This window comes from Sinocyclocheilus grahami, unplaced genomic scaffold (assembly GCF_001515645.1).
Source record: "Sinocyclocheilus grahami isolate Dianchi unplaced genomic scaffold, SAMN03320097.WGS_v1.1 scaffold526.1, whole genome shotgun sequence".
Taxonomy (NCBI): Eukaryota; Metazoa; Chordata; class Actinopteri; order Cypriniformes; family Cyprinidae; genus Sinocyclocheilus; species Sinocyclocheilus grahami.
Genome location: NW_015505705.1, coordinates 427,979 through 443,173, shown reverse-complemented (window position 1 = coordinate 443,173; position 15,195 = coordinate 427,979). Strand labels below are relative to the sequence as shown.

At 37.8% G+C, this 15,195-nt stretch overlaps 1 protein-coding gene across 1 annotated transcript in view; it reads right to left on the bottom strand.

Moving 5' to 3' along the window:
* The window catches only part of dchs1b (dachsous cadherin-related 1b), a 114,261-nt gene that overhangs the window by 86,413 nt on the left and 12,653 nt on the right, over positions 1-15,195 (bottom strand). Inside the window, exon 2 of the mRNA XM_016237887.1 lies at positions 12,946-14,769. Within this exon, the coding sequence (XP_016093373.1) occupies positions 12,946-14,748 (1,803 nt within the window). The 5' untranslated portion in view covers positions 14,749-14,769. The remainder of the gene's footprint in view (positions 1-12,945; positions 14,770-15,195) is intronic.

The following is a 15,195-nucleotide window of genomic DNA, read 5'->3' as shown; positions in this document are numbered from 1 at the left end:
GTGTGTGTGTGTGTGTGTGTATATATATATATATATATATATATATATATATATATATATATATATATATACATATATATATGAGTGATTTATTATTAATTATTATTATTAGGGCTTCATGTTAATGTTAATTTAATGTTTATGCTAAAAGAAAAGTGCATACAGCTGCTAATTGTGTTTGTTGATTTTCAAATATAAAACTTATTGAAATGTTTTCAGTGTGTGTATTAGTTCTTTTTGAACATTTTAATCTAATTTTAACAAAACCGTGATAATATCGATAACCGTGATAACTTTGGTCACTATAATCGTGATATGAAATTTTCATACCGTTACATCCCTAGTTAGAACAGCAGCTACGCTAATTATGTCTCTATTTGTTTCTCTGTTTCTAACTAGGATTTACACAAGCTTCAGTCACCTGAGAAGAGCTGATGCCAACCCCTCAGAGGACCTCAGATGATGCCAACCCTGAAACAACATAAACTACCACATTTTGCTATAAGTTTGATTGCATCATATAATAATTGCTGTTAATAGTGTTCATCGTCTGTTTGATTACGTCTTTAATTGATTTTTCTGTACATTTCTGCCATATATACATTAACTGACAGTCACCACTGATAAGCTACCACTAAATATTGTAGAAACTTCATTTGCTGTAAAGTTGCTTTGCAACGATTTGTATCGTGAAAAGCGCTATACAAATAAACTTGAATTGAATTGAATTGAATTTAAGAGATAAAAATGACCAGTCAAACCAGGAGAGACAGATGATGGACAGTGGAAAGGCAGGCTGTGCGACTGAAGGAGCTCTGGAGGAAGGGACGGCTCTTTGTTCTGGTAGAGAGGAGATCTCTGGGGAGAGCTGGTGTTATTCTTTACCAGTGTGATACCAGCATGGCTCACTGCCCACAGACTGTCTGTTTCCATTTTACTCTATTTTGTCATGTAATTCTCTGGTTCAGGCAGTCCGATAAGAGTGTGTATTTTACAAGATAGCAGAGTATCCGAGAAGATATGTTAGATGGAAGGGAGTGAGTTTGTTTCCCCAACGAAGGGCTATTTATTGCCCCATATTTGTTTGTGTGTGTGTGTGTGTGTGTGTGTGCCTGTGGTATGTGTTTGTGCACAAGTTTTACTTACAAAGGATCACACTTATAATTTATTAGTCTACTTCTCATGTCCTTGAGGGGAGACTGGTCAGACATAACGCAGACCTGCACACACACCTAAAACAGCATAAAATATAGAAATGTCTAAAAAAAAGGGCAAAAGGGACCATTGCCAACCAGGCCATCAGCCGAAAGCAAATTACTACCCCCTACACACAAGCCCTACCAACACACACGCACACACAATCTCAAGACACACACCACCTCCCTCTTCCTTGCTGTCAAGATTGTCATGGTAACCATGACTACTGGCACAATTCCTTGCTGATAACTCACACCACATGCCGACATCTCTCTCCATTCTCTCTCACTGTAACACATACACACAACGCACACTATATATATATATATATATATAATGTTTTTATCTGACATTTTTGTAAAATTAAGTTATTCGCATATTCTTATTCTGTGACAACTTATTTACATTGTTTTTTTTAAAGTTGTGTACATGTTGGGACTTTATTTTATTTATTTATTTATTTATTTAAAGATTCTATCTACAAAGTATATGGAATGCAAAATCTTTGAAGCTCAATATTCTCAAAACTGCAGATAGAACCTTATAATTCCAAGGTGGCAAAACAATGACAAATTAATTTTGATATTGTTTTGATACTATTCTGATGTCATAGCGATGAAAAAGCCTCATTAAAAGAATTATATTTGCAAATTCTTGAAAATAAATCCTTTTTAAAACCCTTAGAATAATCTTTTATTATTATTTCTTAGTAAAATAATTGTATTCATAATATATATGATAATTTGACATTTGTCTGAAGGTTTGTTCAGGTTGCAAAAATGTCATGTGGAGCGACTCCACAAAATAACTATGATATTTTTGGATTAATAATTCAAGATATTTGTTCAAAAATAATTCCTTGAAAAAATTATATATTTAAATTTTTTTAATAATAATTATGATGTGTACACTATATTGTATTCAGTGTGCAAGGATAATGGTTTTTAGAACCATTAAATTAGAACCATTAACATTTCAATAGTTATTTAAAAAACTAAATTAAAAATACATTTCTTTATTACGGACACTCTTAAATGTTATTGACCCAGAAACATCTGAACTGCAAATTAAAGCCTCCGAGTAGGGATGGGCGATATCTTATCGTTTGCGATATACCAGTAAAAATTCTCCCCACAATAAGAATTAGACTTCCCGCGATAATAACGATAAAGTCTAGTTGTTGGCATATTTCTGTGTGCAACAGTGCGGAGCAACATCGCGGAAGGCGGATGTGGATTTGTGAAATATCGTGATATATTTTTAAGCCCATATCGCCCATCCCTACCTCCGAGACTGCCTGATTTATTCACTAGATTTGTTGCTGTAACACACATACAAATATGTCAATAATGGGGTTGTAATTTATATTTGTAAGTGCATGTATGAACTGTACGAAAGTGTAAACGGCCAACTAAAACAAAACAAGACTTCTCTCATAAACAGCTGCCTTTAACAGCATCATCCACTGCTCTCTAGTATCCACTCATAAGAGCTCTCATAAGATGAATACGCTCTTAAAACAGTTCAGGCACAACCATCTGGTGGTCGGCACAGATTCAGGGTTATCCAGGGACACGTTGCTGCTATTTTTCAGCACCTGGATCTGAATGATCCGTGTTTTAATTCCTGTATATGAATTGATTAGTTGGAAACCATCCAATAACGGCACTTCCTCTCTGCAAGACAGCTGAGAGCTTTTATTGAACATTCAAGAGTCCAGAGATCTTATCGGATGTTTCTGTTTGATCAGCACTGGCCCATCTACCCAATCTTTAGAAGAAACAGAGCGAAAGAAACATCTCCACCTCATTATGAGGGGCTCTTTATTAGAAGTCAATGATCTCTGCTTGCAGGTGGAGCAGGTTGAGCCAGATGATCCGGTCAAGTTCTACTGCAATCACGGAGCGCCCTCATATCCGCTTTCTCCGTGTAAGCACTGAGCACTGCATTCCAGGGGTAAACTCATCCCGAGGCAAAACACTTGAGCTCAGAGCAGTGCGTGCTACTGGAACAATGATGAATGGTTCAGCATAGCATAGACAGCCATTGAACCAGGGTCAGAATCATCCCCTGGAGTGTAGAAGACAATCGCTATTACCACAGGACCACAGCTGGCGGAATTAGTTTCCACAGAACACCACCAGGTTAAAAGATTATTGTAGGTTTAGTACAAGTTAAGCTCAAATAAATGCCATTGTGGGATAATGCTGTTTTTGTGCAAGTGAGACAACTACACAAACAGGCCAAAAACTGTATTGGTCACGAATGGATTTAAAAGCCATTTTAGCCAGAATAAAAATACTCAAAACATCTAATCAGCTGAAAAAATGACAGATGAATTTCCAAACATTTCTACGCTATATGCTTTCTGAAGAAGAGCGCTAAAATAAGCAATGCAAGTGGGCGTGAATCAGTACTTAAGCACTGATCTGGCATGAATACAAGACCTTGATTATAAGTCACTCGATCGAATATGACAGCTCGAGTAGAATAAAACAGACACAATGTGTGAATTTTGAGTGTAAGTACCTCCGTATCTTTCTCCTCAGCAGGCAGGGTCTTTTCCACAGAGTTAAATCTCACAGAGCCACGCTTGGATGCCAACTTAAACAAGTTTACCCAAACCCTGCCAAGGGTAGATGAATCAACTCAGCGTGAGGTTTGGGAAAATGCAGTAAGCTCCCTTTCCCATCAAACAAAAACCTCAGGTTAATGTACGGCCTCTTAAAAGTAATGCAAACAAACCTTAAAATACATACTTTACTGCATTATGTAATGGCAGCACATGGAGGGAAATAACAGTCCTGTGAGTGAGGGTGAAGGCCAGAGGGTTCAATGAGTGTCAGAAAAGTGAAGAGACCACCAGGGTGACAGCAAGATTACTGGGTGTGTTGGAGGGATAATCTAGGTGCCTGACTGTCTGCAAAAGCAAGGATGGGTTAGAATGACCACGATTAATGGCACCGTGTGTGTATATGTGCCCTGTTTATTTGGCACGTGTGCTTATAAAGGTAAATGTTTAAGACCGTAAAGATGGCGTGAGCAAAAGAAGAAGAGATTACCGCCGCCACGCTGTGGTTCATGCTCTAATCCAACTTTAGCATAGATCCGTGGGCATATTGGACTGTTTGCCTCAACCTGTTCATTAAATCAATACAGCAGGTATTATTACTGGCTGCGTCTAGTGCGTACAGTAGCCTTGTAATTAAATTTCACTCATCTGAGCTCTTTGATGGAAAAGGCTTAAAAAAGGGAGGGAAAGGCCTGCTTATTTTGGAAGACGGACATCATAGATTGAAATAACGAGACGGTAGTCTGAAATAAAAAGTAAAATTTGAAGGGAAAGGAGAGAGAACAGCATTTGAATGTGAGTACAGTATGTGTGAAATAAAGGCAGATTGTGAGCAATTACCAATCTCTAGTCGCCTCTTCTAATTTCCTTTTCACTAAACTCTAATCGCTTTTATTCAAGCCTCATTAGCCTCTTTGACTGGATGCATTTTTGCCCCCTGTGCAACACTGAGATCTAAACTAGCTAAGCAGATTTGAACTACAGCAGCTAGCAGGAGGGGAAGAGATTGAGGGGGTGTTTGTTGAAGACATGCTTAAAGGGACAGTTTACCCCAAAGTGAAGATTCTGACTTAATTTATTAAAAATATAATCTTTTGCGTTCCACAGAAGAATGTAAGTTGATTCTTAATCGCAGCTGCATGGTGAGCCCAATGAAATTAAAATTTTTCAGTGGCCTTAATTTCAAGAGTTTTTTTTTTTTTTATTGCTTAATGTACATAAGACAGGGAACAACCAACAATGCAAGATGCTTCCATTGAGACAAACACAGAGTTTACATTAAAGAAGAAGAAAAAAAAAAAATATATATATATATATATATATATATATAAACACAAGGAGCAAGGATGAAAACAAAGATGTAGTAGTCGATGTAGACATTATAAAGAAAAAAGAAAGAAAAAATATACTAAAGACAAATAATTTGACAAAGAGAAGCATAACTTTTCAGATTTTCTATTATGTTTTTGAAGCATTTGAAGCTCTGAAACATTTTAGCAAACTCAAATAAAAATATATTGAAGGAGGGTTTACTTTTTTTCCATTTACAAGTATGGATATGATATTTACTGATCAACAAAACAAAATTGACAACATCAGAGAAGGCTGAATTTAAATCACACTTAAAAAAGAGGACATCTTGTTGGGTTATAAGAGGAATTGTCTCCATTTTTACTGACAACCAGCTATGTATATCGAACCAAAATTTAGAAGAAGCCTCACAGTAAAAGAAAAGGTGATCAAGTGTTTCAGGAAATGAAGAACAGAAACCACAAGGATCCACCTCGAAATGAAATCGTTTTTGTCTAAAGTCACTAATTGGGTAAATCCTAAACATAATTTTGTAATGAGTCTCCTTGACCTTTGGAGCAACTGGGTATGCCATATAACGGGTAAAAGCTTTGTCCTTTACAGAGGCTTCAACATCTCCCAGAAAATAACTCTGATAATCACCAGTGATAATACGTTTAAGTTCTTTGTAAATAAGTTTGTTATTACACTTACTGTCTAAAAGGTCAACATTACATATTTTCAAAGAGGGAAGAGAAACTACAGGTCTAGATAAAAGATCAGAAAAACTGCTTTGGATTATTCTTAACAATCCAGTGGGTATAGCAGTGCATACCTTATTATAACCTTTTATTGTAATTCTAACTCTGTATTTATTAATGAAATCATTATAAGATAAGAAAAAGCCATTATCATCTAATAAATCATGAATAAAAATAATGCCTTGGCTATACCAATCACTTTTAAACAGAGATTTCCTATTAATAATTACAGCCCTATTGTTCCAAAGAGTGGAGTTATGAGGGGAAAAGTTGTGGGTAAATATAATTTTCCAAAAAAGCAGTACTTGTTTATGAAAATTAGATACCTTCAGAGGAATTTTGTAAGGGTCGAGATCACATCTCAACACAAATTCAAGTCCGCCAATCTTTTTAAAAATGTGGTTAGGAATATGGTACCATCTTGAGTGTGACTTTGGTAAACACTCTTTCAACCATTTTATTCTGCTTGTACCAAGAAGAGATTCAAAATCATTGGCTCTCAAACCTCCATGTTCATACTCTTTCACCATATGGAATTTACGTAAATAATGTGTTTTATTTTTCCATATAGATTTAAATAAAATTGAATTCACTATTTTCAAGAGTTTTTCTCATTTATTTTCTCTATAGGGATTCTTAAAATTTTTGCAGATCTCAAAAGGTACAAGACTGTGTACTTAACCTCTTTTATTAGGCAATGAACTACACAGTCCGTGAAGCACTGCAAATTATGCAATTAACTAACATTTGAAAATATGAAAAGTAAAATATTTTTGAATTAGAAGTTTAGTGCAAAATAATATGTTGTTTGAGCACTGCTTCATGAAAGTGAGAGCTCACTGCTGAGAAAAAAAACTTTCATGCAAAGTTTAAAGCAAATCTATTGGACGTTTCTCTTAATTTTGCCTATAAGCAATGAATGGACAATAATAATGGCAAGCAAAATTGTTTTATCCCATGCTTAACCATGTCCACAGAGGCAGAGTTACAGCCTACTAAGCTGAGAAACATTAGTAAAGTTTGCTTCTATAAAAGTTTTAAATTGTATTTAATTATTCTTACTTGGCGAATTATCATCATTCGCCTCAATGGAAAAATGCAAGTGTTTGCAGATTTACATTGTTGAGATGCTAAACAAAATTGTGTATGCTGTTACTGCTGTGTTTGTTTGTTCTCTCAGACGAGCTGGATTTCTCGATTATAATGTAATATCTCATGAGAATATTCCGGATTGTATCTAACAATCTCCTGAAAATGACCAGATGGCCTCTACTTACCTACAGTCACAATGGGCCATCTCTGCTTTTCATCTTTATCTCTTATTATATCAAATATGACACTCTGGGAAAATTATCCAAAACGCTGACCTCACAGCCCAAAGGAATCATCCCCTCTAAAGCCATCAACCACCTGCTGTCTCGTGAAGCAACTCTCCAACAGCAACATTCTGGACCCTAAGGATTCATACATGGTAATAGTCATCTCAACACATCATGAAATTCAATTAGCTGATCTTAAACAGCACCACTGCACCCTGAAACCTTTGAGCTTGCCAGTCTCAACACTATGTCACCAGATACAGCCACAGCTGCTCTGCTTTACCCCGGGACAACAGCAGTGTAGATCAGGCTCGCAAATGAGCGTAGGTCGAACAGCCACAAGAGTAGTAGAAAATGCAAACAATGTGTGTGAAAAATATGGAGAGAAATGAAAGAATGAGGAGGAAATCAAACAGAATTGAAGATAAAGGAATGATAGAGGCATAAGAAGATTGGAAATCAAGAGTGTATGGCTCTCTGGAATACTTGATTCTGATTCTTTCTTTGATTCTGATTCTTTCTTTTCTCTTTTCTTTTTTTTTTTGTATAATGACCTCAAAACTCTATTTAAATAAATGAAAAACAAAACACAAAAATAGATTTTAAGTGGAATATGCACTTACACATCCAAAATAAATAAATAAATACATTTCTTATTTTTTTCACTTTTTCTTATCTCTAGCTTGCTTCCTAATCTAGTCATGCAATAAACCTGGAATTGTATATTACGCATATTTTTTGCTCTTTGACGAATTGCTTTTGTTCCTCGTTTGGATAAAATCACCTGGTAAATGTAATGAATAAATGCATACATGTAAATGCATATATAGTATGGATATTCATTCTGAAATGTGTTAAAGATTACATTTAATTATTAAATTATTTATTAATTTTTTAGATTTTTTATTTAATTATTTAGATTTTTTTTATTTAATTCTGTGATGACAGCAAATAAGGTAATCTGCATGTAAAATTGGAGGATACACACTTAAATATGTAACATCGACAGATACAAAAAAAAAGGATTGTGTAAGTATTTTGACGATAATGTAAGCATTTCACTACAAAGAGGGTGGAGGGAACCAAACTGAGTAATACAATGCAATTCTGGAAAAATTGAGTAGAGGAAATGAAGAAAAGGCTGATGCCTCACACCATATGGGGTGAGAATTCAAACAAATGAGGCATACTGGCACCCCACGTCCACAGGAATGAGATTTCAAACCGTGTTTGAGATTAAGAACATTTATAAAACTGGTGATGTGTTTGTTTAGTGACATTACTAATTGTTTTGCTTTAATAGAAAGGGGTTTATTGGGCATAAAAAGGAAATTTTAAGGAGGATCTCCATTTACTGACTACAGAAAAGGTTTGTGCGCTCTACTGCTGGATGGCACAGACTATGAGTAGTCGCAGTCTGGATCCTGTTTCTGGTGTGGGGCACTTTTTTAACGTGACCCCCACCAGAGGGCTGGTCTTGTGTTACAGGAAGCTGTTCCCCAGGTAGCTTCCTCTACAAGCATCAGTCCAGACGTGCTCCAAGCCCTGCTTTATTAAATGTGATTAGTCTATAGAACAAAATCCCATTCAACACCACGGTGCGTACAATTGGTCCGACAGGTGAAGAAAAGTGTTTTCTGCAGTTTAATGTGGAGAATGTAACACTAGCTGCACCTGTGAACATAAACTCTCTACCTTGCCAAAAAGAAATGCATAGCATACAATAAATCCATATGATACAAATGAATTGTTTTAGGCACTGAAGATCTGTCCAGTTCAACCTGACTCTAAGCTGCCAAGTCACGACTCAGGAAAAGATCTTTGTGCGGGTCTAGTCGACTAAACGGTACAGCTCCTACTAATCGAAACTGAAAACAATAGTCGATTACACAACAGAAAAAAATAAAAAAAACCTGGATTTTATCATTCACATTACCATCATTTTAACATTGCATTTAAAACATTTTATATAAGTTAAAATAAAACGTTTGAAAAATAATACATTATTTTTAAAAGTTTATCTGGGCAGAAACTACATTTTTACCCAAGACCTCACATGCGTTTTCTTCGTGTCAGTTGCGGCGAGTTCAGAAATGACCATGCGAAAGACGAGAAGGTGTGGGATTATTTTGAATTAGAAGGAAACTGAAAAGTTGAGTAAACTGTGTAATGTCAAATTGCCTGACAATAACTCTACTGGAGCGATGCGTAATCATATTCAATACAGGCACGTAGGCGTTAGCTTAGAGGCTGGCCAAAGCCAGCAAATGTCAATCACGTCATTCACTACAACCCGTCGGTGCTGCGATCCCATCCGCGCCATCTATTCCTCTAACAAACACCCACTTCGGTGGTGGTGCGGGATGTCCAGGCGCTTTCTGAAACTCTATCGGCTTGCTTTTCGTTATCTCTGCGTGCCTGCGTCTTCAGTTCCTGCCGAGCGCGTTTTTTCAAGTTTTATTGTTAATCGCCCCAGGTCCCGTCTTTCACCAGACCACGTTGATCATTTCACTGAACAAAGAACGCATGGTCTGAGTAAGTAAAATGGGCATTGTTGCATTGCTTTGTTTTTAGACTATATAGCCTACACGAAGTATGTGTAACGGGGCTGACGAGACGTGAGACGTGTGGATCCATCTGCAGGCTTTATTAAAGAGACGTAGTACACGGGCAGGGTCAAAACAATGGCAAACAGGTATATGGCGGGCAAAACACAAGAATAGTCCTAGGGCTAGCGTAGGTCACCAATCAGCAGACAGAATCCAAGGGGCGAGATGAGAGAGAGAAATCCAAGAAAACAGGCAACGATCAAAAACCGCAAAAACAGGCAAGGCAAGGCAAAACAAGGAAAACACGGAGACTCGGAAAGGGGTACAGGCTAAACAATACTCAGCAGAGAAATGTGGTTAGAGTGGGTGTTATATAGTGAATGAGGTAATTAGAAACAGCTGTGTGCAATGAGTGCAATCAGGGCAGTGTGCAAATTGTGCAAAGAATGATGGGAAATGTAGTCCGGGGTGCTATGCAACAGTTTGTGTAGTGCGAGAGTCAATGAAATGGAAAGGGTGACCTCTGGTGGTGAATAAACAGAAGTCCATGGACTGAATTCGTGACAGAATGTTTTTAAAAGCCGTTTCAATGTTATTTCTTGATAAACCTTCCTATTGTTTTTGACATGTGTTTTAATATGTTGGCTAACGTTATATGAAGATTAAGAATTCTGTCAGGCTATTGGTTGATTTTCCATTGTTCTGCATTTCCCCAGCTGATTTGAATAAATAAGCTATGCTTTGACCAATGTTGAGTGTATGCTCTTCTTTTATTTCTTTTTAACGACCACCTAAAATGAAATGATGATAACGCGAGGCAAGTGTGCGGCAAGCGGAATTCATTGAGGGATTTGACAGTGTGATTCATAGATTAAGTATTTAAAATATAGGCTATTATATAGGCTATGCTACACGCACGCACAGAGGTTTTTTTTTCTTACCATCTTTTGGGGGTTTCTTGCTTTTAGACTAGTCGACTAGTCGGATACAAAACTTTCGTTTAAACGGCAGTCAAATTAGTCGTCGCGCACATCCCTAATAAAAATATACATTCATCAATACAATCTCTCATTCAAGATTACTAATCAACATCTTAAAAATCCTATAGACAAATGCATGTTTATTCTGAGGTGTGCTAAAATTTATATTACGTAACATCAGTTTATTAAACACTAATTAAACAAATCCTTCTCAATCAATTTAAAGAACAAATTCACTAAGAAATAATGCATTTATTGCTATACGCTGTCTGTTTTGGTGTGCGTTTCACAATGATATCTCAGGAAAGATTATGCAAACTCTAAACGCAAAAGGCATGCCACAATTCTCCATCTTGGATATAATGATCTTCTCTATTATGTGATGAATATCTACAGCCATGATCAATAGAAAATGTATACATCTCTATGAAATTAAATTTGGTTTACCACCTGTAATAGTGAGACTATAATTGTGCCAGTGAACAAGTGAACAAGGCACAATCTATTATGATCCTAATATAGATAAAAAGGAGACATGTCTGCAGTTACTGAAACCACGCCTTCTTTCTTTGCGTGCACATTTGGGCGGCATTATGCAAATATTTCCACATAGTGAGGTAGATATGTGGGGGCGTGTTAGAACGAGCCGTTTTAGGGGGGCGTGGCAGAGTCTTAACTTTGATAAAGAATATCTCTTTGGTTTTGAGACTTTAGTCTTTGCAATTTCAGGGATCTTATATATCCAGAGAAAGGAAAAATTGAAATCGCATCATATGACCCCTTTAAGGAATGATAGCATAATTTTAGTCCATTAGGGTCTGGTTAAACTAGATGGCAGGTGGTGCACAAATAAGATAAAGAAATATGTTCCAAAATGGTGCCACTGTTTAGTGAATTCACCCCTCAGTCTTATTAATGAATTACTGCCCACTCCAAAGTTTCCAATTTTACAAGGGTACTGCAAGGGTACTGAAAAACCAACTGTGCTGCTGTATGCCCTAAAATAAGAAAATATTCTTTCAATAGAAAATGCAATTGCATTTTTTTGCTTATCATGTGTGTTGAGTGACTAAAATAGAAAACAATTCTTTGAAAAATGTAAACAGCTAAACTGGTTTCATATAATTCTTTCTAATATCCCCTTGTTTCCAAGATTCACTGAACGGTCTCTATTCTTCACTTTCAGCTTCCAATTTATTCCTGACTTTATGGTGTGGCAAAGCTTCTTTCTCATTGTCTCTCTATCTGTCTTTATCTCTCCGTCTCCTACTTCTTCTCCATACTGTGAACACACATACCAAATTCCACCAAAACGCTGACCAGTGACTCTTTCCAAATATACGTTAAATGAACCAGCAACAATGTGGAATTGCAGTATTTATCTAAAAAGTTTATTCTGGAGGGTATTTTGCAACAGATGCTTCTGTTGGAAACGGACATTACGGAGGTCCTTTGAAGTCAGGAATTGCTTATTATTAGGGAATACATGGCCTAATTTTAATTTCTTTTCCACAGGAGTAAAAACAGGTTGAGTACACAGTTGGCCCAGTTGCCACTTGGTAGCAACAATTATCATGGCAACAGACTTAAACCAACATTTCAAAAAAACAACAAAGCACAATTTTACCATCTGCCAAGCAACGCTTTCTGCAAGTCTCCGAGAGAGGATAACATCTGCTAATCGTATGTCATAATTACAAACTGTCTTGGTGAGTGAAATTACAAATTTCAAGCAAGATAAAAGACCCAAAACAAATACATGCAATACTTCTAAATTATGTTTCAAGACATCTCGGATGGTATGTAAAATAGTTCCTTCTGCTAAAGTCAAAGGTAAGGCTGGGTACAAATCTTCATTTTCCATTTTTTTCACTAATCACTCAATCAAAAACACACAGCATGACCAGTACTGTCCAATTCCCACAACAAATGTCTCTTATTGATCATTTATCATGACTCTTATAAGTCAGAATCAGTCAGAAAAAACACCCTGTATATTTTACAGCATTAGTCATATATCAGCAAAAATTAGTTTTGGGTCTTTCTAACTGAAATATAGCCAAATAAATCACAATCAAACTGAATCAGAATCAAATTGACAGCTTGTGAATCAGAATTTACAATAATCGAAATAAGGAAATCAGCATGGATTCCCAGCCCTAGTAAGTTTCAGTTACATTTAGCACTGTAAAACCTGGAGAAATAAAATCATGGCCATAAATTATCAGAGAAATACAATCACAGAAACACACACAAAAGGAAAACCGTAATTTCTACCTCAAGGAAGCATGTCCCTGCTGACGTGTTCTCCTTGATAGAAACATTGTAGAAGCTGCTTCCAAACACTGGCTCATTATCGTTACTATCCTGGAGGTCTATTTCTACCAGAGCAGTGGATGATAATGGTGGTCGTCCTCCATCAGTGGCCACTACCTTGATACTTGGCTTTGGGTCTGTCTCATAATCCAGCTTGGTTGCGGTGGTTATGATACCTGTGACGGGGTCAATGATGAACCAACTGGCGTGAGTCTTCTTGTCTGGTAGGATGCTGTAGCGGACATCACCGTTGGGACCTTGGTCTTTGTCCCTGGCGGTCACTTGCAGCACAAAGCTACCTGGGTAGACAACTTCTGGTATGGTCTGCTTGTAAGCCTGTTGGTCAAAGAGAGGTGGGTTGTCATTTACATCGGTGACGTGAATCGTAAATGAGGACTCTGCACGAAGCGGCGGAGTTCCAGAATCAGTAGCCATGACACGAAGCTCATAAGAATCCCTCTCCTCCCGATCCAGAGTCTGGTCTACATAGATGAGGTAGATGATACTGTCTTTAGTGGTCAGGGCAAATTTACCATCACCTCCTTCAAGAGATACGTTGACATTGGAGTATTCGCCATAATCTGGGTCTGAGACAGAGATTCTAGCAACATATTGGCCTGGCTGAGCACCTTCAGAGATTTGGGGTGAGCCATCTTCACTGAGAAAGATAATGGTCATGGTTGGCTGGTTATCATTGTAGTCTCGCACGTGGATCGTAACAAAGGCATTGGTGATCTCTGGATGGCTCGCATTATCTCTGGCTTGGACTACCAACTCGTGAACCTTCCTCATCTCATAGTCTAGAGCCTTATTGAGCGTAATGATTCCAGAGCTAGGGTCAATGACGAAGTACCGGTCCGGGTCACTCTGTCGTCGGTTTATCTCGTACAACACAAGGCCGTTGTCTCCTTCATCAGCATCTGTTGCAAAAACTTGCAGGATGTTGCTGCCCTGAGGAATGCTCTCAGAGATGATGGCATTGTAGCGACTTTGGTTGAAAATCGGAGCATGGTCATTGATATCCTGCAGCAAGACATCAAGAGTCATCTGACCAGTTTTCCTTGGAGATCCACCATCAAAGGCCTCCAACACCAAGGAGTAGGAGTATCTCTTCTCTCGGTCCAAGACTCCATTGACCACCAAGTCAAGGTAAAGGACTTTGTTTGCTGCTCTTTTGGTCTCGAGACGGAACACTTGTCCTACATTGCCTTCTTTGATCTGATATCCTTGTACGGTAAGCTGATCCTTATCCGCATCAGTGGCTGGCTCAAGAGAAAACTTAGTTCCCACCGCTGTTTGCTCTGGGATCTTCAAAGTGGCTTTCTTCTTGGGGAATGCCGGGGCATGGTCGTTGATATCATTTACAGTGATGGAGACCTTGACTGTGAAACCTGTCACAGTGACTGCTATAAAACTGTAATGGTCCCTTTCCTCTCGGTCCAGTCTCCTTGCAGTCTTGATGATGCCTGTGGTTTCATCGATGTGGAGATCACTGCCAATGCCGGTGCCTTCGTGATCAGAGATGAAGTATACAGAGGCTGTAACTCCAGGTAGCAAACCAGTGCTAATGTCGCCCACTATTGTCCCCGCAGGTTGCTCCTCATCTAACTGGAGCTCCAAAATACCTGGTGTGCCCTCACTGCCAACCATTACTGTTAATAGATCCACTACTATGCAAAACACCAAAAGCATCCTTAGCCTCCAGAATACCCACATCCGGAACTGTTCACATGTGTTTTTCCCAAAGCCATTAAACGGAGTCATCTTGCCAAAGTTTCTTTACACCTGAAAAACAGGAGAAGAGCAGATTGTCACAATGACGTTAACACAGCAGTGCGCACAATATTATGACATAGATAACAATGCAGATCTATGAATCCCTCACTGCCTCTCACAGACAGCTGGAATGCATGAGAAAGGGGTGCGTTTGCTTCAGAAAGGAGAGGCTTCCCCCAATCAGGGCAGTAAAAAAGTAAGCGGATTTCACATGTTGTGCAGGCCCTTATTCACGCACTACGCCTTTTCAAAACACACTCCAGATGCATATCTTTCCCATTATTCTAACGTGCCTTCTCTGTGATACTTTCTGATAGTCCTAACGGCTTTAATAATGAAGTGTATAAAACATCAAAAGATTAACCTATGATACATCTCTTGCAAATAGTTTTTACATAATAGGGCAATTAATCGTCATTTGCTTTCTAATGAAAA